The 23,774-nt window shown below is 59.0% G+C and overlaps 1 protein-coding gene across 1 annotated transcript; it reads left to right on the plus strand.

Annotated features, from left to right (window-relative positions):
• Positions 1 to 459: 459 nt before the first annotated feature.
• On the plus strand, positions 460 to 23,525 carry PCP4L1 (Purkinje cell protein 4 like 1). Its single transcript, XM_084614057.1, has 3 exons — positions 460 to 606; positions 16,472 to 16,526; positions 21,155 to 23,525. Exons 1-3 carry the CDS (start codon positions 598 to 600, stop codon positions 21,298 to 21,300), a joined length of 210 nt encoding a protein of 69 aa, XP_084470183.1. The 5' UTR covers positions 460 to 597; the 3' UTR covers positions 21,301 to 23,525.
• Positions 23,526 to 23,774: the final 249 nt, after the last annotated feature.

Genomic DNA, 23,774 nt, shown 5'->3' on the forward strand with positions numbered 1-23,774 from the left:
CTAGACACAGCCCAGACCCCCTGCCCACCCCCCCAGCTGCCTAGACACAGCCCAGAACCCCTGCCTGGACGCAGCCCCCCACCCCACAGTTCTCAGCCTCTCCCCAGCTGCCTGGACACAGCCCAGACGCCCTGCCCACCCCCCCAGTTGCCTGGACACAGCCCCCCCCAGTTCTCAGCCTCTCCCCAGCTGCTTGGACACAGCCCAGACCCCCCCAGCTGTCTGGACACAGCCCAGACCCCCTGTCCACCCCCATGAGCTTCCTGGACACAGCCCAGACCCCTGCCCACCCCCATGAGCTGCCTGGACACAGCACAGACCCCCCGCCCACCCCCCAGCTACCTGGACGCAGCGCAGCCCCCTCTCGGTCCCCAGCCCCCCTTCCTCCCGGCTCCTGTTTACTCTCGGCCCGCCTTAGCCTAGTTTGGAAATGCAGCAGAGCGCTGCGCTCCCCCATTGGCTGCCCGGGGCTGTCAGTCGGGCGCCGCGCGGGGTCCGGCCATATGCTATAAAGGCGGCGAGGTCTCAGCCGGCTCTAGACCCGCGGAGCCGCGATCGTCGCGCAGCGTCTCCGCCAGGCCCGCCCCGCGCAGCGCCATGAGCCAGGTGAGGGTCTGGGCCGGGCGATGGGCGGAGGGGCTGCGGGGAACCCGGGGGACCCTCTGCCCCCCAACGGGCACCCGCGCTCAGCTCCGTGGGTTGGCTCGAGAGATGCTGGCGTCGGGGGCTGGTGACCCCTTCACCCCTGGCTGGTCGAGGGGGTGGGGGAGCCGCTTCCAGAGGGCTGGGCCCCCCGGCTCAGCCCCCACCCCCTTAGCATCACCATCAGTGAGCCCCGTGGCTCTGGGGCTCTGGCCCCACCATTGGAGACAGGATCCTCCCTAGCTGGTGTCTCTGCCCCCTTGCAGGGGCTGAGTGTGCCCTAGGGGGAATAGAGGTGGGCACTGGGGGGTGGCTGGCCCCAGGTCTTCCCTACCTGGTGACAGCGAAGCCCTGGGGAAAGGCTGCTGATCATATGGCTGGACGTGGAGCAGTCAGAAACCGGCTGGGCAGAGGGCAGCCCTTCTGAGACCCTGGGGTGCCCCTCCCATCACTGCCTGGGCTCTGTCCCCTGATGGATGAGTCCCTGTGGGTGGCTGGGGGCCAGGGGAATCCAGCACCCAAAGCCTGCTGTGTCCCGAGTCCACCTGCCTGACTAGGCAACGCTGCATGTGGTGGGGAGGTGACCTCCCATCCCAGCTACACCCTCGGCAGGTAACGCCCCTCCCCCACCTACACAGCGGCAAGTGTGATTAGTGGTATCCTGGCGACCAGAGTGCTTGGTCCAGGTGGAGCCGGCCCTGGGCTCTGTGTGCATGGCTCTGGTGCTCAGTGTGAAAGTCCTGCTGGTCCCAGGCTTGGTCACTCTTGGGACAGCTCCACTCCAGCTTAAGTCGAAGTTTAGCACCAGCCCAGAGCTGCTGGGGATGCCCTGGCACCCTAACCTGGACCCACCCCAGCTGGGCTCTCCCAGCCGCAGCTGAACACTTCTGGGCTGACACTTGTTGGGGGGTGAACATAAGGCTGACGTCACTCTGCAGGGCTCCCTTGAGGGCAGTAACTGCAGAGGCAGCCCTGGGCTAGCCGGCCTCCGCCCTGCGATGCTGTCCTGCCAGCGCCAGGCGAGGGGCAGGTAAATGTGCAGGTGATAGGAAGATACAGAGAGAGGGGTCTTGATGGGGCACGGGGCTCCCTCCCCTGGGGAGGCGAGAGCAGGTGGGCAGTGCTCAGGATCCCTACATCCTGTCCTAGGGGCAGAGGAGGCTTCTGTCTGCATGGCTCATACAGCCCTGGGCAGCAAGTGCAGCCAGTTAGTGCCAGTGGTTTTGGGAGCCGTCATGACCCAGGCACAGCCGGAGGGCCTGGCAAAGAGCACCCTGCAGTGACACCAGGTCTCCGGGGCCCTGAATGGAAGCGGGTCTGAGTCTGTTCCTGGCTCTGTTCTCAGAGCGTCTCCCTGTGGAGATGAGGCAACAAAACACGAAGTGAGAGTTCCAGGCTGTGGTGCGTCTCTAAAGGGAGACCATCAGAGCAAGGGATAGGGATGGACAGATGGAGAGAGAGACATGCACCTGGAGTGCAAGCCCCAGGGTTGGGCTTTCTGACCCAGCTCTGCCCGTTGGCATGGAACCCCCAGAAGCTCTTTGCAGACAAGGTGTCACGGAGTCCCTGGGTGATGCTCTGGAACTGCTCCCCATGAAGCCAGTCAGGACTCTGGGGCAGTCGCCTTCCTGTGAGCAGCCTGTCTTCACGACACAAAGCTTCCACCTTCCTGGGTCTGACCTCGGAGAATTCAGCATCCTCTGCCTCTCCGTGCGCTTCCCACAGCAAGTCCGCTCAGGCGGGGCTCCTGGGGAAGCCAGAGGGTCCTGCACCCCAACTTTGCAGTCAGACTCTCAGCCAGCCAGTAAAACAGAGGTTTATTAGACGACAGGAACATGGTCTAAAACAGAGCTTGTAGGTGCAGAGAACAGGACCCCTCAGCTGGGTTCATTATGGGGGGCAGTGAGCCAGACAACCACGTCTGCACTTCACTCCATGTCCCAGACAGCCCCAGACTGAAACTCCCTCCAGCCCCTCCTCCTCTGAGCTTTCCCCTTTCCTGGGCCAGGAGGTCACCTGATTCCTTTGTTCTCCAACCCTTTAGCTCTCACCTTGCAGGGGGGAAGGGCCCAGGCCATCAGTTGACAGGAAACAGGGTGTCAGCCATTGTCTGTGTCCAGACCCCTGCACACACCTGTCCTTTAGGGCTCTGCAATGATCATACACCATTACCCCACCACCTAGATACTTAAGAACTGCATAGGGGAAACGGAGGCACCCCCACACTATTCAGAGGAAACATTAAGAACAGTCCCACTTCATCACACAAGGGTATTAAGCTTTTCCTATAGGAAGCTTGTGTAGGGTCCTGCTGAAGTCAAGTAGCAGCTTTGAGCCTGTGGGGTGATGCAGAGGTGGAACGAAGTGTGGCTGCAGTGTGGACCCACCTGGGCCTCTTAGCATGTGGGGCAGAGGGTGGCTGCTTGGCTGATTCTCTGGTGCCAAAGTCTGCCTGACCCACTTGCAGTACCTGACCCCAATGCGCCAGGCTCTCCTTCACCAGCTGCCTGCTCCAGCCCCACTAGCAACAGCTCCTCCAGTGGCCACAGGCTGCTTCCCGGCTGTGTGTTCACCAAATCCCAGGTACCTGTCACTGTAAAGGAGGGAGCAGCACAACGGCGCCTCCTGGGGGACGGAGCACTCCTGCCTCTGACAGCTGGCTAGAAAAAAACAGGGGTGTCCCAAAATGCCTGGATCCCTCCAGGCTGACCCTGGGGCCGGTCCCTGCATGGTCATGCAGCAGGGAGGGGCTCAAGCAAGGGTTGTTAGGACACCTGGGTTCTCTGTCCCTTGCACTGTGTGAGCTCCCTTGCTGGGCTGCTCCTTCTCTGCTGGGGGGTGGGGCGCGGTGCCTCCCTGCAAGCTGAAGCTTTGCCCAAGAAACTCTCAGACTCCCCGCCATGCCCTGCGTGGCAGGTGCTGTGGGTGGGCAGCAAGTTCACTCTCTTCCTCCTGTGTCTCAGGGGTTTTCTTTCCTGTGTTGGCCACAGGGACTTCCCAGCTGCCTGTACGTGCGCCCTCCCTATGAGCTGTGCGGCACAGTGAGAGGGGCCCAGAGCGCCACCACCCTGCTCCAAAAGCCCAGGCCCTGACGTCTGAGCAGGAGAATCCCCATCAACCATTAGCAGTGCAGAGCTGGTGACCTGGGTTGGCAGGGCTGAGCCCATCTAAGAGAGGGCAGTGGTAACATGTGCAGGAGCTGGCATTGCCCAAGGGGAGGCCCTGGCAGTGAGGGGGGTGTGTGGTGAGGGAGAGGTGTGTGTGCATGGGGGGGGGTGAGGGCACTGGAGGGCTGGGTTTGGAGCAACTGCCTATGTAGGTCTCCCAATCACAGAGATCCCCCTGATCAGAGGCCCCAGTCACATGATATGTCTCCTGGCTACAGATGGGCTCCAGCTCTGACCCCAGCAATTCCAGCTCCTCCCGCTCCCTGCTACAGGGCAGACACCCCCTCCCTCACAGATGGGATGCTCCCCCCCTCCCCCCCAACCCTAACCTGCTGATCCCTGGGTTGCTCAGAGCATGGTCCCCATGGCTTGATGGGTGAACCCTGCCATACCATGTGCCTCCTGGCCCCACTTGCTTCTGGACCACAGCTGCTCTGATCACAGCCACAGCCCTGAAGGGAACAGGTGGGGCCTCCCTCCTCCTGTCTGAGGCAGTGTGTGTCTGGGGGAGCTGCTGCTCTGGGATGGCGCAAGGAGGAAGAACATAAAAACGGCCACACTGGGTCAAACTAAAGGTCCATCTAGCCCAGTATCCGGTCTTACGGTAGCGGCCAATGCCAGATGCCTCACAGGGGATGAACAGAACAGGTAATCATCAAGTGATCCATCCCCTGTCATCCATTCCCAGCTTCTGGCAAACAGAGGCTAGGGATACCATCCCTGCCCATCCTGGCTAATAATCATTGATGGACCTATCCTCCAGGAACTTATCTAGTTCTTTTTTGAACCCTGTTTGAATGCCATGTTCCTCCGCAGCTCACCTGTTCTGCCCCATTAACTGCTCTGCCATGGCTGAGCCAGCAGCCTTCATTGGAGGAGCCCACGGGGCTGTGGGTTGGGATTGAGGGGCACTGGTAGAGCTGGGGGTGTAGAGTCCCAGGCTAGGCACTGTGGGTCAGGAGTGTGGGGCAGTGGCAGAGAAGGAGGTGTGGAAGGCAAGCAGAGTGGGGCTGAGGGTTGGGATTACGGGCCAGCGGTGGAGCTTGCCCGGTGCCTCCTGCCCCCTTTGTGGCTCAGCTCAGCCGCCTCCATAGGTGCCAAAGCTGCCATAAGCTGTGGGAGACCCAGTGCAGGGAAGCACAGCATGTGCCTGGGGCTCTGAGCGGCTCCCCATGGGGCTGAGTGTCGCTCCCTCAGAGGAGTCTCGCACTCTGGCTGTGATTGGCTCATTCTTCCCCTGTGGTGGTGTCCCTGGCTCTGACGGGTTGTCTGTCCTCTCCCCTATGGACTCTCCAGGATGGGCACACCCGTAGGCTTGCTCCTCTACCGTGAGTGCTGGCAGGCACTTGCTGGGACAGAGGGAAGAGAATCTCCCAACTGTCCCAGCTATTTGGGGAAAGTCCTGAGCTGACCTCCAGGGGTGAAGCAGCCTGAGACGTGGGGTCAACTGGATTCAATGGTTCCAGCCTTGAGCTCTGTGGCTGGGGCCGGTCTCTCTCCTGCTGGCCGAGTTGCTGACGATGCAGCCCTGGTGCTGCCTGGGCCTCGGCGTGGTGTTGAAGACGTGCCGGGAATGGATCCAGTAACGGCTCTGCCAGCTTGCATCGGGCTGAGTCTGGGGCGATGGGTGTCTCTGAACTCGAAGCCTGAGGACTTCACTTTGGTGGGCCTGAAGTGGCATGTATCTGGGTCTGGCCATGGATGGAATCAGAACCATCCCTTGTGTGTCATAGGCCCTGCACCACTTGCTGCTGCCAGAGATGCTCCCTTGGCTCCTGTTGGGACAGCAGGACAGGCGCTCCGTCACTGCCACTGTGTGAAGTTCTGACTGGCTCTAAGTGGCCTAGTGACCACGCTGGGTGGCTGGGGCAGTGTTACAGCACTGACAAGGGGGCCTTTGGGTGGGATGCTACGTCCCAACAGCTCTGTCCATACTGTAGCACCATGGGCACGCAGCTGCCTCTGGGGTGGAGCAGCCAAGAAGTGCATAGCAACAGCCCAGCAGTGTGGGGCCGGGGGGTGGGGTGGGGGGAAGGATGTTGTGCAGAGCCCCTGCTCATGCCCCGGGGATCCAGCTGACATGTGTGGAGGGCAGGCAGGGCTGGTCTGAAGGGCTGGCTGAGCAGGAACTGTAGTGTTGGGAGCTGGCAGAGCAGCAGGGAATGGCTCCGGATCCAGTGCTGAGATTCAGACTCCAGTGCCCGGTGCCCCCCAGCACTGGTGGGCTCTCCAGGCTTCACAGGGCATGTGGGGGGAGGGGGCTGCCCATACAGGCCCTGGTGAGAGGAGTGGAGGGGGCCCCAGGTGTTACCTGCTGGAGCCCATCTCCATGGCAACCAGCACATGCACAGTTGCTGTCTCCCCCCATGCTGGGCTCACAAAGGGGGTTCAAAGGCTCCCCCAACACTGCCAGCCACTGCTGCTCCCACACCACCTTCCTCCTCGTTTGGGGTGGTGTCCTGCATGCTGATCAGCACTGGTCTCTCTTGGGGCTGTCACTGGAGAGACACTGTACAGACATTGTCCCCTGCCCCACCCCTTACGCTGCCCCCTGCTGGGAAAGGCTGGGACTGGCGTAGCCTGGAGCCCCCCCGCCAGCACTCCTGCCCTGCTCCCTGCAGTTCCCCATGAACAGGGATGAAAAGCCCTTGGCAAGCCCTTGCTCATCCTGGCTAGCTGTGGTCAAGCCCTGTTCAGATCAGGAAGGGAGGGAATGTTGTCTCATGATTAGGGCAAGAGCCTGGTGCTTGGGGCTCCTGAGGCCCATTTCTAGCTGCGGGCTGATGTTGGCTGGCAAGTCTGTTCCCATTGCCCCTGGCTGAGGGCTCAGAACTTCTCTGTGGCGTGCGGTCACCAGCCAGGGGCTGGTGCCGAAGGGGGTTTGTAGTGGGCCTGGGCAGGGGGTTAGACAAGCGGGGTAAGATGCTGCCTGTTGCAGGATGTGAGCCCCTGGCATGAGCCCACTGGCCCTGGCTCAGCCCCGCAGCACCCAGTCTGGCAAGGGTGCAATAGGAGGGCATTGTGGGGTGCCCAAAGCCAGTGCCCCTCCTGTCTGCCAGGGCAATACCCCTTCTGCATGCTCTGCTGGGCACAAGGCATTTGTAGGCAATGGCACTCTGCTTTGTCGAAGCAGGTGCGTAGCGAGTTCTCCTCTGGTTCAAGTGGCAGGTCCTGGGCTTTGGAGCAGGGGCCAGGGCCCTGATGGTGTGAGCATCAGTGATGGGCAGCTGCAAACTCCGGGGCGGGGGCTTCCTGTTCCCAGGCCCTGCCTGCGGGGGAGGCTGCCTGGACAGACTCAGCTCTCCCCCAGCAGGGGCTGCTGTAGGGGGTGGGGCAGGAGCACTGGCCATGTGGGGAGCTCCTGGCTACTCCAGGCCTAGCAGAGCTCACTGCATGCCTGGTGTAGTAGGCGCACTGGGAAGCACACAGCTGTCTTTAATCACCTAGAACAAATGGCTCCAGACAACGGTTCTGTGACTGAGCTGAGTCTGAGATGGAAAATCCCAGGCAGGTAGCAGAGCATGTCCCCAGAGCAGGGGAAGCCGGCTGTGCTGCACGTGGGGGGGAGGGGGGACTGGCAGCCTCTAACTGCAGCAATCCGTCATGCGGAAAAATACATCTGAGCTGGGAGCACCTGGGGGCAGTGCTGCGAGGCTGATCCGGGCCAGGGGAGGTGAAACCCGGCCCAGTGAGTGACAGGTTGGAGTGGGGCGGGAGGGGGAAGCTAGGGGGATAATGAAGAGCCAGCCATGCAGTGCTGGGATCCTGGAGTGGGGAGCCGGGGGGTGGGGGGGGGTTGGTTATCTGTCAGCAGCTGGCAGCCTGGTGCACTCTGGCTTTTAGGGTAATTAGGAAGCCTGTCCTGGGAGGGGGGATTTTCTCATGCTGAGCGGCTTATTGGTCGAGCTTCCCCAGCCTGCAGGGAGCAATGGGCATGGTGCCCAGGGGGAGGAGGCTGACACCCCTGCATCTCCAGGTCTGGGCTCTCCGCTGTGCTCGTCAGCAGAGCGGAGGGACCCCTGCCCCATCCCTTTTGGCCTCCCCTTCTCCCTGGAACTGTTTGTCTTGGATGCTGCATCCACCGTGCCACGCATGGGCCCTTTTCCCATATAAGGGCAGCTTTGATGTCTGGACCCTGGGGCGTGTCAGGGCAGGCTTCAGAGCTGGGCAAAGGGTTGTTACAGTCGTTCGGCCCTTACATGTGCTCACAGCAGCTCAGGGCTCTGCGACTTCCATCAGGGTTGGACCCCTTTTTCTGGGGCAGCCCAGGTATGCTGCTGAGGGGGGCTCTTACGCCCCGGAGCAGCATCGCTGACTCCTCTGCTCGTCCCGCCTCTGGCTAGCCTACCCAGCTCAGCTGCGCTTCTCCAGGGCTGGCTCTGCCTCCGAGGTTCTCCGTTACAGGCCAAGCTCCTGCCCTTTCCCTGTGGGCTACTGAGGCAAGTCCCTGGGAACTAGGCTGAGCACTGGGTCTGCTTGGGCTCATCTCACGTGGTCACGGGGCGAACCAACCCCCGCTGCCCCGGGCATGGGGAAAATTCTGCACTGGATCCATCCATGCCGTGGGGGGCTGGGCTGGGGGCTGCAGGGACAGCAGGGCTCATGTGCCACAGGTTTCAGGGCAGGGGTAGCCAGCGGTCAGGAAGGGGGTTTCGCCAAGGGATAGCAATGCATGTGGCGCACGGTGCCCATCTCTGGGACCACTGGTCTGTGGCACCTGTGGCCGGCAGTGTTCTCCAATGGATACAGCACCACATGGGCATGTGGGAGACCTGGGCCTTCAGTGTGACCTGGGGCAGCGCCTTCCCCACTGTCTCAGCTGTATCATGGGAGGGGAACGGCCCCAGGTCTGTTTAGTCTATTGGCCTCTGAGCTCTTCAGCACAGGGACAGGCTCTCTCTGGGTGTTTGTGCAGGGCCTGGTGTCCTGAGAGGCCCTGATCTTGGCAGGTGGGGTGTCTCGTGCCTTGGGGCACCCACAGCTAGGGCAGGGGTGTGTCTATGTGATGCCAGGGGGGACCCTGGTCTCAGTTGGGGGGGCTGTGCGTAGCACAGTAATATACCTGGATGGCCCCACACGATGCCCCTGTATTGCTCAGGCCCCTCTGGGGTGAGAGGCGCTCCAGTTAGCGCTAACAGGTGTGGTCCTTTAGCTCAGGTAGCTGCAGAGCCTTGCTGGGATCCCCACAGCTGCCCAGGCAGGGCTGTTGCTGCCAGTGGGGGCCCATCGGGGCTGTGCTGCTCCACGACCCCCTGGCCAGGGGTAAGAGCCCCATGCAGACCCCACCCTGCTCCCTGGCAGGACCAGGAGCAGCGAATGCACAGTAGCCCGGCCTGCGGGGAGGGCTCCAGTGCCACCTAGTGCTGGGGTGCAGCTGTCCCCCGCGCTGGGCCGTGGGGCAGGGGAGTGGAGTCGAGCCCCAGGCTGTGCAGAGGCTGATAGTTATCTCAGCAAGGGGCTGCGTGAGTAATGGGAGCCTGTCACAGGCAACAAAGAGCTGGTTTGCTGCACGGAGCTGCCAGCTTGTGCCCCGGGGGAGAGTCACAATGGAGTGGAACCAAACTCCTTCATGAGCGCTTTCTGGGGTGGGGGGGGGAGGACATGCCCTGAAAACAAAGGGGAGCCACACTCTCCCTCAACTCATGGGAGAAGGCAGCAGCACCCACCCCTCCCTGCAGAGGGCACTGCGGGGAGCAGTGTAGACTTTTGCGTTCAGTGACGGTAATGTAGGGACCCTAGTGCCACTCTGGGGAGCTGAAAGGGGGATGGGCAGGCTCCCAGGGGTGCACAGGGCAGGTTTAAGCACTCTTAGAAATCAGAGGGTCGCTGTGATGTCAGTGCTCCCAAGAGCAAGGCCGGGTGGGGGGGTGGATCAACAGCCAGAGACGGACCTCCTGCCACGTGACTGGGTATGTGACCAAAGCTGTGTGGGGCAGGTGGGAGCCGGGCTTCTAATGAGATCAAAGCCAATAGAGAGATCGCTAAGCGGGTTAGAAATGAGCCTGGTGAATGGAGCCGGAGAGGGGGATGGGGAGCGGGGCCTGGCCCTGCATGCGGAGCCCGAGCACTGGGCTCCAGGCAGAGCAGTGGGGGAGAGGGTACCCCTCCCCACAGCCTCACCCATAGCCCCAGCCTTCCCCTGGGGCAGGATGCCAGGACTCCGGCTAATCCCCGTCCTCATTTCACCTCCCACCCTTCCAGCCCTGGTCCTGCAAGCGGTTCGGTCCCAGGCAGGGCAGCCCTGTCAGCCACAAGGGAGGGGCGGGATGGATCCTTCCCCAGCCTTTAGTGGGGGGGATGAGCTGCAGACAGAGGCAGCCTGCCCTGGGGCATCTCCTTCCACTGTGAGCCCCTCTCCCTGCACCAGGGGTGGCTCCCCCCACTCTGACCATGTGGGCCATGTGCCCCCCACTCTTCTCCCTGCCCCGGTGCAGCTCCCCCAGCCCTGACCCTGTGTGCTGCACGCAGGGCTGTGCTCTGGCTCTGCCTCCACTGGCATTTGCACAGTGGGAGTTAACAGCTTCATTTATCATACCCCCCCCCCAGGGGAGCAATAAACAACCAGCTGCTGTAGCCACACAGCATCCTGCAGGGGGGGGGGGGGGGAGGAGGCCCAGGCTGCAGCATCCCATCCTGGGGCTGGGCTGGGGGCACTGAAGCATCCCATCCTGGGGTGCGGGGCGGGGCCAGGGGGCTGCAACATCAGGTCCTGGGAGGAGGGCAGTGACCAGGCTGGTAAACACAGTGCAAGCAGCTTGGGGCCCTAGCAGGAGAAGCTTGTGTCTGATGTAGGGCAGGGCAGGAGCCCAGGTCTCAGGCAGAGTGGGAGGAGCCCCCAGGGAAGGGGAGGCCCACAGCCCCAGGCTACTGCTGCCCGCTGCTCTTGGGCATGGCTGTGGATCATGTCCCTGCCCATTTGGCCTCCTCTCTCTCCATCAGCCCCCGGCAGCTCTCTCTGCTCACACCCCACCCATCCCTGTCCCTCTGCTCCAGACACTCTGGATCCCAGGGCCCAGCTCCATGGCCCCATTCGGTGTCAGGGGGAGGGGCTGCCATATAGGCCCCTAGGAGCAGCAACAGGGCCTCCCTGCCTCCAGGGATGGTAGCCAGGGTGGCCGGCTGGGGGCCACTGTTCTCCTGCCTCTGGCCTCACCCAGTGCCTCCTGTGGGGATTGGGAGAGAGCCCCTCACTGAGGTGCATGGGACCATCCACTCTTTCTGGCTCTGTTGCTGGTGTTATGTACCCCAGGGAAGCTGTTTTTGTGAATGGTGTGTGTGTGTGTGCGTGCAGGGCTGGTGCAAGGAGATTTCATGCCCTAGGCGAAACTTCCACATTGCACCGCCCCCCCCCACCTCACTGCCCTGGGGCAGCTCTCCCCGCCGCCCCCTCCCCTCGGCTCAGGAGCCCCCCGCGGCAGCTCTCCGCCGCCCCCTCCCTTCAGCTTGGGGAGCCGTGTGCAGCAGCTCCCCGCCGCAGCTCACCTCTGCTCTGCCTCCTCCCTGAGCACGCTCCACTTCTCCCACCTCGCGGCCCCAATCAGCTGTTTGGCGCGCAAGCCTGGGAGGGAGAGAAGCAGAGTGGGGCAGTGCTCAGGGGAGGAGGAGGAGCAGAGGTGAGCTGGGGCAGGAAGCGGTTCCCCTGGGCGCCACCCCACCCCAGTACTTGCTGCAGGCGGCCCTCCCCGCGCCCCCTTGACCCAGCTCACCTCTCCTCCACCTCCACCACCACCAACCACTTGGTGCCCTAGGTGACCGCCTAGTTCGCACCGGCCCTGTATGTGTGTGTGAGTCTCTTGGCAGTGGGGCCACCGCCTCCCCAGAGCTTTCCACACAGGGTGGATGGGGGAACGCAGTAGAAGTAACATACCTGGACCTCAGAAGGGCTGGTGACAGTCCCACGTGATATTCTCAGAAGTAAACGGGAGAAATGTGGGCTCGGCGGAACTACCATTAAGTGGATACATAATTGGTTAAGCGACTGCAAACAAAGCACAGCTATTACTGGAATGGTGTCAGATGGGAGGGAGCTCTCAAGCGGGGTTCCACAGGGGTCTGTTCTGGATCTGGTGTTTAACATCTGTATTAATGACCTGGTTGTAGGAATACAGAGCACACTGATCAAATTTGCAGATGAGACAAAGCTGGCAGGGATGGCAAACGCTTATGAGGCTAGAGCTAAAATGCAGAGGGATCTTGATAAATTGGAGAACTGGGCTATAGACAAGAGAATGAAATTTAACAAAGACCAATGTCAGGTGTTACACTTAGGGAAGGAAAACCAAATGCACAAATACAGCCTTGGGGATGCCTGGCTTGGCAGCAGCACTGCTGAGCAGGATCTGAGAGTTGTGGTGGTGGATCACAAATTCAACATGAGTCAACAATGCGATGCTGTTGCAAAAAAAGCAAATGTAATTTTAGTTTGCGTTAACAGAAGCAAAGCCTGCAAGTCACGGGAAGTGATAGAACTGCTCGACTCCGTGCTGGTTAGGCCTCTACTGGAGTAGTGAGTCCAGTTTTGAGTTGGTCACCCCTGTATAGAAAGGATGTAGAAAAGCTGGCAAGGATCCAGAGGCAAGCAACAAAGATGATCAGAGGGAGGGAATGCAGGCCATCTGAGCAAAGACTGAAGGAACTGGGTATGTTTAGTTTGGAAAAGGAGATTAAGGGGGAATATGATAGAGGCATTCAAATACTTGAAAGGCTGTCATAAAAAAGATGGAGAAAATTTGCTCTCTTGTCACGGAGGGCAGGACAAGAGGCAATGGGCTAAAACTATAGCATAGCAGATTTAGATGAAATCTCAGGGAAAAACTTCCTAATGGTAAGAACAGTAGTGCAGTGGTTTTCAACCTTTTTTCATTTGTGGACCCCTAAAATATTTTGATTGGAGGTGTAGCCGCCTTTGGAAATCTCAAGCATAGTCTGCAGTCGCCCGGGGGCTGTAGACCACAGGTTGAAAACCACTGGTGTAAACCACCCAAGACAGATGGCTCCAGTCACCTTTTGGAAACCTCCAGTGAAGGAGTTTCCATGACTTCCGCAGGCAGTCTGTTCTGTTGTCCTAGTGCAGTGGTTTTCAACCTGTGGTCTGCAGACTATGTTGGAGATGTCCAAAGGGGGCCGTACCTCCATTCAAAAACCCCTGGTTTATCTCATTGTGGGGCCTCAGGAGCCCAGCTGCAGCCCAGGGCCCCTGTCCCGTTCCCACCTTCACAACTGGCTGCCTCACCAGAGAGGGCGAGGCCTGGGGAGACCAGATCACTTTTGGGCTGAGGCAGGTTGGTGGAAAGCAGGGTGAGGGGAAAGCCTGGCCCTGCTGCTTGCCCTGGGGATAGCAGAGCCCCCCACTCCAGTGCTGCAGGCAGAAGGGGTCATGGGTCAAGCCTTGCGTCCACCGCCCAGCCCCAGGTGGGTCCTTGGGGTGTCTGGGCTTCTCCTCTCCTGCTGCCGCCCAGGCTGGGTGATGGGTTGATTCTCCCTGGCTGGGGTTTGCAGTGGAAGCTGTCTCACTGGGCACTGAGCTGCTCATCCCTGGTGGTGGGGATCTAGTTCCCCCAATGCATATCCCTCCCGGACATCATGCTGTTGGCGCTCACTCTCAGGGGAGCCAGGAGCTGGGGCACTGGTGGAGGGGCTGGTTACTCAGTGGGATCCAGATTTCTGGCCATTGGCATTGACCAGGAGCCGAACTCTACAGCACACCATGTGGGTAGAGGCAGAGAGCTGCAGGTTACTGGGGAGTGCTGGGCCCTGTGCTGGCTAGACTAGGGCCGAGGATTCAGCAGAAGCCGAGGGAGGGAGAAATGGCCCACTCTCCGTTAGCTCCACAGAGTGCAGATCAGGCCCATCTTTGGCCCCAGCAGTGCCATAACACTCTGGCTGACCACATGGGCCATGCGTGGGGGGGGGGAAGCACAGAAAGACTGAGCTGGGGCCTAGAGCCCTGCTGGGACTGCTCTCTCCAAGCCAGGCCGTAGGGAGCCTCTGTGTCGTGCCACAGGCTGGGAGCCAGAGGACCATGTTTAATGTGTAATGAAAGAAGGGCCGGGGCTCAAGCATTTTTTTTTTTTAACTTTCATACCTGACGTAGTAAGCCCAGAGGTGCCAGGGCTATGAACTGCCAAGCCCAGAGGTGATGTGGCTAAGCCCTGGCACAAATTAAGCACTGGGCACAGGGTCTGTCTGGGTCCAGCAGCATCCGTGGAAGATCCATGGTGCAGCTGATATCCCTGCCAGCGCACATCCTGAAGCACTCTGCCTGGGGCAAGGCCTGAACAGCAGCCACTAAAATTAGACAGTTTTAAAGCAGCAGGGTCCAGATAATTTGCATCCAAGAGTTTTCAAAGAGCTGGCTGAGGAACTCACTGGACTGTTAATGCTGATTTTCAGTAAGTCTTGGAGCACTGGGGAAATTCCAGACGACTGGAAGAAAGCTAATGTTGTGCCAGTTTTTAAAAAGGGCAAATAGGATGACCCAAATAATTATAGGCCTGACAGCAATCCTCAGCAACATGCTGGAGTGGCTGATACCCAGACTCCGTTAATAAAGAACTGAAGGAGGGTAATGTAATTAATGCAAATCAACATGGGTTTATATAAAATAGACCCTGTTAAACTAAGTGGATACCTTTTTTTGATGAGATTATAAATTTGGTTGATCAAGGTAACAGTGTTGATGTATAGACTTTGGTAAGGCTTTTCTCTTGGTACCACTCAACATTTTGATTAAAAAACTAGAAGGATATAAAAGTAACATGGCACATATTAATGGATTAAAAGCTGGCTACCTGATAGGTCTCCAAATGTAACTGTCAATGGGGAATTCTCATTGTGCAGGGGTGTTTCCAGTTGGGTCCTGCAGGGATCAGTTGTTGGCCCTGCACTATTTAACATCTGGAGTAAAACATAAAATCACCACTGATAAAATCTGCAGATGACACAACAATTGTGGGAGTGGTAAATAATAAAGAGGGTGGGTCACTGATACAGAGCGATCTGGGTTTTGGTTGGTAAACTGGGCACAAACAATGTGTTTTTAATATGGTTAAATGTGCACATCTAGGAGAAGAAATGTAGCCATACTTACAGAATGGGGGAATGCTGGGAAGCAGGGACTCTGCCCAAGATTTGGGGGTTGTGGTGGATAATCAGCTGAGCATGAGCTCCAGGTGGGACGCTGGCCAAGAGAGCGAAAGCGATCATGGGGTGCATAATCGGAATCTCGAAAGGAGCAGAGAGGTGATTTTATCTCTGTCTTTGGCACTGGTGCAACCTCTGCTGGAATCCTGTGTCCAGTTCTGGTGTCTCTAATTCAAGGAGGGTGTTGATAAATGGGAGAGGGCTCAGAGAAGAGCCACGAGAATGATTAAAGGAATAGAAAACGGGCCTTATAGTGACAGTCTCAAGGAACTCGATCTATTTAGCTTAACAAAGAGAAGGTTAGGGGGTGAGTTGATCAGTCTAGAAGTACCTGCATGGGGAACAAACATTTGACAATGGGCTCTTCAGTCTAGCCAAGGAAGGTCTAACACTGAAATGGCTGGAAGTTAAGCTAGACCAATCCGGACTGGAAGGAACGGTAATTAACCATTGGAACAAGTGACTGAGGGTTGCAGTGGATTCTCTGTCACTGGTCAGTTTAAAATCGAGCTGGGAGGTTTCTCTAACAGCTCTGCTCTAGGAATTAGCTGGGGGCAGGTCTCTGGCCTGGGTTACCCAGGGGTTTAGACTAGATGAACACAATGATCCCTTCTGGAATGCGTGACAGGTCTCTGCAGGACTCCTGGGAGTTGCTGTTGAGGCGTGTAGTGGACAGAGCTGCCTCCCTGGCTGAGCCCCTAGGATCCCAACTGCCTGCCAGATGGAGCAGTCGGGGGGGAGGGGAGGCACGAGTGTGCTATATAACAGAGTTTCACATAAAAAGAAAAGGAGGACTTGTGGCACCTTAGAGACTAACCAATTTATTTGAGTGTAAGCTTTCGTGAGCTACAGCTCACTTCATCGGGTGGAGGTGACTGACTTGATGTGCTCCCTACCGGCACAGCCAGGGGACGCTCCTGGCTGGGACTGGCTCTGTGCGCTCCCTACCGGCACAGCCAGGGGGCGCTCCTGGCTGGGACTGGCTCAGTGCGCCCTCTACTGCCACAGCTGGGACTGTCTCCCCGCTACCTGCCTGGCCTGGAGGATGCTGCCTATTGGTCCCGCTATTCGAGTGGCTGCGTATGGGGAGCTGATGGGGCAGGTCCCAGTTTGCACCTCAGCTGCACAGTATGTCCGGCTGCTGGGTGTGCACAGACTCTGCTGCTTGGGCAAGCCAGCAGGGTCCTCCAGGCACGCGTGGGGTGAGGCCCTTCACGACCAGGACTGCTAGAAGATTATCACAGCAGAGGCAGGGAGCTCTCAGGTTCTGATTAGAAAACACAGAGACAGGGGTGGCCCCCACAGGCTGTGATCCATGGTCCCCTCCCCGCCTGTGCCAGTCCCTCTTTGCTGGCTGCATGATCCACGCCCCGTCTCCAACAGCTGTTACCCCAAGCCCCCTGGTATGGGCTGCTGGCAGGCAGCCATGGCAGCTGTGTGCCAGGGCGGGTAGTGCCAGGGTGCCGGAGAGCCTGGCTGTGCACAGTATGTGCTAACAGGCGCCTTCTCTCCTCTTGCAGCTCCGCTCCAATGAGTCCCCAGCCCCCAGCCAGGCTCCCGTCAGCGAGGAGAAAGGTGAGTGAAGAGGCCGCCCTGCCGCAGCTCATGGGGGGGTTGGCGGAGAGCTTGCCGCTGTGCCCAGGCCCCGGGGGGAGCAGGGGGGCAGTGTGGTGTATGAACAACTTACATCCAGCGCTAGTTACTATGCGCCCTCTCCCATTCCTGGGTCCATGTCGCTGGCACCATGGCTGGGCGTCACCTTGACTGCTCTATGCCGGTGTGTCCATGTCAGGGACTGGCCCAGGGCACCTAGCTGGGGACAGAACCGGTTTCATTTCAGGGGAGCAGCTGTTCGAGGTCAGGCCTCCAAAACCTATCAGCCCTGCGGTCACCTGGGCGCTGAGAAGCACTGGGCAGAAGTTAACCGCCCTTGGGGGTGAGATGATGCCCCGCCCTTGTAAAGTGCAGGCCTTGGCAGGGCTTAGAAACTCACTGGTAAGACTCTGCCCTGGCACAGACCCCATAAGTGGATGTAACAATCTGGTGGCTTCCCCCGGGGCAGGGCTCTGACAAATGCTTTCTCCAAGACTAAGGAAATTCCCAGAGCAACAACTTTGGAGCTGTGCTTGGACCCGTCCAGCTCCACGTTGGAGTCGCCTTGCCCTCCTTCCCGTGTCATGGTGTCCCTCAGCACAGCTCAGCGCTGCACGGCTGCCACTGGATGCGATGTCCCCACACCACGGCATGTGCAGCCAAACTGCATAGACCCACACAGGCTTTCAGCTCCTCTGGCTGCTCCCATCCCTCAAGCCCTGTGCCCCAGCGGGTGTGTGACAGGTTGGGTTACAGAAACCCCCTTAAGAATTGCCACCTGGTGGGCTGAGACTACCTCTGAGCCCATTTTCCCTCTGGCAGCTTGGGACTTCAGTGCCCTGCCTGTTTGAGCCAGACCCGCTAGCCTGCTGCACACCCAGACCCAGGTCTGAACCATATCCCCAAACAGCTGCAGGCTTAACTGAAAACAGCTTAAGAAGTGTTCCTGTCTCTAACTCTCAGATGTCCAACTTCCAGTGGGGTCCAAACCCCAAATAAATCTGTTTTACCCTGTATAAAGCTTATTCAGGGTAAACTCTTAAATTGTTTGCCCTTTATAACACTGAGAGAGAGATATGCACAGCTGTTTGCCCCCCTCCCCTGGTATGAATACATACTCTGGGTTAATTCATAAGTAAAAAGTGATTTTATTAAATACAAAAAGTAGGATTTAAGTGGTTCCAAGTGATAACAGACAGAACAAAGTGAATTACCAAGCAAAATAAAATAAAACACACAAGTCTAAGCCTAGTACAGTAAGAAAACTGAATACAGATAAAACCTCACCCACAGATGTTTCAATCAGCTTCTATCACAGACTGGACGCCTTCCTAGTCTGAGAACAATCCTTTCTCCTGACAGTCTTTGTTCCAGCTCAGGGGGTAGCTAGGGGATTTCTCCTGGCTGCAGCCCCCTTTATTCTGTTCTACTCCCTTATATATCCTTTGCATAAGGCGGGAATCCTTTTTCCCTCTCTGGGTTCCCACTCCTCCTTCTCAATGGAAAAGCACCAGGTTAAAGATGGATTCCAGTTCAGGTGACATGATCACATGGCACTGCGAGACCCCAAAGCCTTCATTCCTCAGAGCCTGACTCACAGGAAGGCCTGCCTGCAACCAGAGCCATCCAGTCAATTGTCCTGATTGATGGGAGCCATCGAGATTCCAAACCACCGTTAATGGCCCACCCTTTGCATAATTACAATAGGGCATCAGTTATGTTTCATATTTCTAGTTTCAGATACAAAAAGATACATACACACAAATAGGATGACCACACTCAGTGGATTATAAGCTTTGTAATGATACCTTACAAGAGACCTTTTGCATGAAACATATTCCAGTTACATTATATTCACACTCATTAGCATATTTTCATAAAATCATATAGAGTGCAATGTCACAGGGTGTTTCCAGAGGCAGGGCTCAGGGGATCCAATACAGCAGAAAGAGGGACACCCCCCTGCAAACACCCCAGGACTCTCATCTGATTGGCCTGGGGCAAAGCTGGTTTGAAAGAGGAAGCTAATTCCCAGCGTAGTTGTGCAGGGACTCCCGTTCCCTGGGGGGAGACAGAGCTGCCCCTGGCTTCCCCAGCCCGCGTCTGCAGGGGGCCAGCGAGCAGCTCCCCATGGTGCGGCAGCGGGACAGGGATCAGCCGGTCTTACTGCTTTCTCATCTAAGCCAGCCAAGTCACTGCGCCTCACCAGCCCTGCCCGGGCGTTGGTACTGGTGGCATGAGAGCTCAGCAGAGCATGGCCCTGCCCTTCATGGCACGTGCCTAGCAGATCCAACCATGGGGCAAAGGGGCAGAGTCGTCCCCTCCCCCTGACTCCGTGCACTTGCCATGGGGAACATTGAGTCCATTTGCCATCCAGTGGGCATATGCTGTAGGTTGGCACCAGCGCAGCCTCCCTGCCAGCTGCACCCGGCTTGGACTGGAGGCAGGCACAGGCGGGATGGAAAGGGGGGACTTACAGCCCCGGGTCTCCCCTGGTTTTCTTTCACCCTGGGGAAGAACCCTCTTTCCTGGCTGCAGCCTCTGAGTGCTGGAGCTGCCCCACCACCGTTGCACCTCGTTAAGTGCTTGGCACTAACGAGGCGCACGCAGAATGCCAAGCCTGACCCGGGCCCTCAGCGCCGCACAGGGAAATCGCTGTGACGAGCACATGACTATTGAGGGAAAAATTGGTGGGTGCTCTGCACCCACTGGCAGTCAAGCTCCCCTCCCCTCCCTACCCCACCCCACCTCTGCCTCCTCCCCTGAGTGCGCCAGGTCCCCACTCCTCTGCCTACCTCCCAGCGCTTGCCGCCGCCAAACAGCTGTTTTGCAGTGTAACAAGCTCCAAGAGGGAGGGGGGAGGAGTGGGAATGCGGAACGCTCAGGGGAGGAGGTGGGGCCGAGGTGGGGATTTGGGGAAGGAGTCCAATAGGGGCAGGGAGGGAGCGGAGTTGGGGCAGGGACTTTGGGGAAGGGGTTGGAATGGGGGCAGGGCAGGGGTGGGAGGGGGCGGGGTTGAGCCAGGGGCAGAGTGGGATCGAACTCCCACCGACGCCAGTAGAAGTCGGCGCCTATGTGTGGGGCATGTAGCTGCCATTTTTGCACTCTCTCTCCTCTCTGTGCCAGCCTGCAGCATGCCCTCCCCCACACACCATGGGGAGCTGCCCCCAGCGTCCCTTCACCCGGCCTGCATGCCACGCCATCCCTGGCTGCTGGGGCCATGGCTGTGTCCTGGGTCCCCGCTGGGCCTCTCCCCTACACATCCAGGAGCCTGGGAGGGGGACACTGCCCACGCCCTCTGGGCACAGGCAGCTGCTGGAAAAGGTTGGGTTGGGGGACTGGAGTGCCTCTCCTGGGGGACAGTGAGAACGGCCATACTGGATGACACCGTGGTCCATCTAGCCCAGTTTCCTGTCTGTACACATGGCCAGTACCAGAGCTTCAGGGGGTATGCACAGAACAGGGCAATTATTAAGTGATCCACCCCATCTTCCCCTTCTGGCAGTCAGGGGGTTGGGTCGCCCCAAGCAAAGGGTTGTGTCCCCGACCGTGTGGGCTTCTAGCCATTGATGGACCTATCATCCAGGATCTTAGCCAGTTGTTTTTGAACTCCAGCTATACTTCTGGCTGTCACAACATCCCCTGGCAATGAGTTCCACAGGTTAGTTGTGTGTTGTTCCCTCGTTTGTATAAAACCTTCTGCCTGTTCATTGTGTGAAGGAGTAAAATAACACTTCCCTAGAGAGCAGTCAGATTTTATAGACTCTATCAGGTCCCCCTTAGTTGTCTCTTTACTGAGCTGAACAGTGCTAATCTTTGTAGTCTCTCCTCAGCTGGAAACCGTTCCAGACCCTTGGTCACCTTTGCTGCCCTTCTCTGAACCTTTCCCAGTTGCACTATTTCCTTGTGGAGATGGGGTGACTGGAACTGGACACAGTATTCAAGGGTGGGGACCCCCTGGATTGCTGTAGTGGCGTTCTGATATTTTCTGTCCCTTTTCTAGAGAGACAAGGGGGCTGAGGTAATATCTGTTGTTGGACCCACTGCTGCTGGGGAGAGAGGAAAGCCAAGCTCCTAGGACCTTTCCCAGCCCTGAAGAAGAGCTCTGTGGAGCTGGCAGCTTGTCTCTTTCGCCAGCAGAAGTGGGTGCAAGAAAAGCTATCACCTGGCCCACGCTGCCTCTCTAACCTCCAGGGAGCAGCCTGGCTGCGGTAGGTCCCAACCTCCCTAGCCACGGGAATGCTGCTGCACGTGGAGTGGACATTTCCAGAGAACTGTCTGAGGGGATGCCAAGACCTCGTTTGGGGGTGGAAGTAGCTAATTTAGACCCCGCCAGTGTATACGTTGACTTTCCCAATGTGCATTACTTGGCATTCATCAGCATTAACTGAGCAAAATCAAGGATGCTGATAGGGGAGGCAAAGCCCATGGGAGTGGGGTGGGGTACTTTCTATTGCACCCAGAGTTTTGGGGGACCCTGGGCAGTGGGGGGCTGGTCCTGTGGGGGGCTGGATGCTGGCAGGAGTTGCAGGCTAGCACCCCTTGCTGCCCTGAGCGGTGTGGGCCCCTGCGGAGTCGCAGGGGTGACTGCCAGCTGGTTCTCCCTGCAGCCAAAGCCGGGAACGCCAAGAAGGTGGAGGAGGAGGAGGAGGAGATAGACATCGACCTGAACGCTCCCGAGACTGAGAAGGCCGCGCTTGCTATCCAGGGCAAGTTCCGCCGCTTCCAGAAACGGAAAAAGGACCCCAGCCCCTGAGCAGCTCTCCTGCCCCATCCCCACAGTCCCCCATCCCCCTTCTGCCAGCACAGCCCCGTGTTTGCTCGCTCCTGCCCAGCCCAGTGTGGGCTGTTGGTATTTTGCACGTTCTATGTACCTGGTTTCGGGGGACGAGGGGCTCCCCAGACCCAGCTGCACCCACATGCCAAGCTCCTGTCTGGGAAAGCAGGGCATCCTCTTATAGCCATGATGTCGGCACAGCAGGATCCTGGTGCCATCCTCACAAAGCCATGAAGGGGCCATGGGCCCTAGGATGGACAGTGTCTCTTGGGGGCCTCGGGCCGGAGGCCAGCATGGGGGCAGCCCTGGGAGAGTCCTGGGCTGGAATTCAGCACCAGTCAGGCATAACTGCCCATCAGCCCAGGCCAATCCGACTGCTGGCACGATGGGGTCTGCTCTTGAGCACCCACCATCCTAAGGGGCTTCCCATCAACCCCGGCCCATTCCCCAGGGACCCTGACCGGGACAGTCAGAGGCTCAGGGCCAGATGGGGGGCAGGGCTGCAGAGCCAAGGAGAGGGTCAGGAAGGGGTCCAGAGCCAGGCAGGGGGAGGAGAAGGGCCCTAAAGCCAAATGGGGGCGGGTATCAGAGCCAAGTGGGGAGTGTGGGCCCAGGACCACGAGGGGCAGGCAAGGCTGGTGGGGGAACAGGGCCTATGGCCAGGCCAGGAGGGGGAAGGGCCCTAGGCTATGGGGAGTGCTGCAGGGTGCCCCCAATCCCATGAGACTAGGTCTGACTTGCAGCTAAACAGGTCAGGCCCCACTCAATTTCCGGGGTCCCTCTGGGGTCAGGCAGGGGAGGGGGTCTGGGGCCAGGATTGGGGAGCGGGACAAGGTCACCTTTCCCTCCAGGATTTTCTTAGGCAGCATGGGGGCCGGAGGCAGCTGGTGACCCCTCCCCTGGGCTGGTGTTGCCTGGGGCCATGGACAGAGGTGGGGCGGGGGGAAAGGAGGGAATATCCAGGCCCTGTGGGGGAGCAGGAGCCAGGGTTTGATCTGTTCCGGTCGGGTGGGGAGCTCCTGTTCTGAGCCCCACGTAGCGAGCACAGGGTGTATTGGCGCCCGGCTCCCTGGAGAACCCTCTCGCGATGCGAACAATGGGGACTCCCCCCCACCCCGACTGGGAACAATGGAAACCCCTCCCCCACTATAAACAAGGGGAACCCCCCCGACTAGGAACAGTGGAGACCCCCATCCTCCACTGCGAACAATGGCGACCCCCTGTCCCCCAATGAGAACAATGGGAAACCCCCACCCCCCACTGGGAACAATGGGGACTCCCTTCTCCTCCCCAACTGGGAACAATGGAGACCCCTCCTCTCCTACTGCGAACAATGGGGACTCCCCCCTGAGTGGGAACAATGGAGACCCCTCTCCCCCATTGAGAAAAATGGGGACTCCCCACCCTGGACTGGGAAGAATGCAGCCCCCTGCCCTCACTGCGAACAATGGGGACCCTTCCTCCCCCACTGCAAACAGTGGGGACTCCCACCTTGAGCACAGTGGGTGTGGCTGGGTGCCAAGGTGTGGGGAGGGAGGGCCCTGGGGGCGCTAGGGATTGGGGAGAGGCCGCCAGCGGGGCACAGCTGTGAGCAAGAGGAGGTACCAGAAGGTGGCTGGGATTGACGGGAGATGAGGGCTGGGTAGGGAGAAAGGAACGAGTGAGCCAGAGCTGGAGGGGGTGGCATTCCCCAGGGGGGATAGCAGAGGGGAGCTCCAGGGACTGGGAGCCCATGGTGCACCCCCCCACCCCCCAAAAAAAAATTAAGAGAGGCACCAAGTCCCTCCCAGCCTAGGCAGGAACCCTAGGGGCTCCCCTCTCTCCCTTCCAGGGCCCCAGTCCATGCAGCATCTCAGCCGCTTGTCCCCCTCCACCCATGCCCTTCTCAAGCCTTGGGCTGACACCGTCCCACCGCTGTGCCCCCTGCTGCTGGCACAGCCACCCCAGCACTGTAAGCCCTCGGCGTTCCCCAGCATTGAATTCAACCCGCCTCCACCCCAGCCCACCGGGAGCTGCAGCCCGAGCACCAGGGAGCGCCGTGCAGCTGTGAGCGATCGGAGGGGCCAGGCTGCACCGTGCCCTGGCCGCAGCGCTGCGGGGAGAGCTCCTGCCTGGGGAGACGATGTGGCCCGCAGTGCGGACACAGCTGCTGCGAGGACTGGCTCTTTTAGCATGTTTACGTAATAAAACGCCTGGGAACAGTGGCCGGCCCGGCGTGTGCTTCGTGTGGTGCTGGGGCTGGCTCAGACAGGCCGGGCAGTGGCAGGGTGCAGCGCCTGGGCCAGCCGGATTGTCCTGGCCATGCTGGGACCCCAGCAAGGGGCCCAGTCGCTGCTGGTCTGGGCTGTGGCCATGCAAAGTAAAACCCACAGGTGGACCCGGGCTCTGGATGGGACCCAGCCACTGAGGGGACGTCAACACCACAAAACCCCTGCGGTGGTGGCGGGTCTCAG

The sequence above is a fragment of the Lepidochelys olivacea genome (assembly GCF_965140295.1).
Source record: "Lepidochelys olivacea isolate rLepOli2 genome assembly, chromosome: 24".
Lineage (NCBI taxonomy): Eukaryota > Metazoa > Chordata > Testudines > Cheloniidae > Lepidochelys > Lepidochelys olivacea.

Excerpts from the sequence above, each read along its gene's own strand:
- PCP4L1 (XM_084614057.1), top strand. Across the intron at positions 16,527-21,154 it reads TCCCGTCAGCGAGGAGAAAG|CCAAAGCCGGGAACGCCAAG; the intron begins GTGAGTGAAGAG and ends TTCTCCCTGCAG.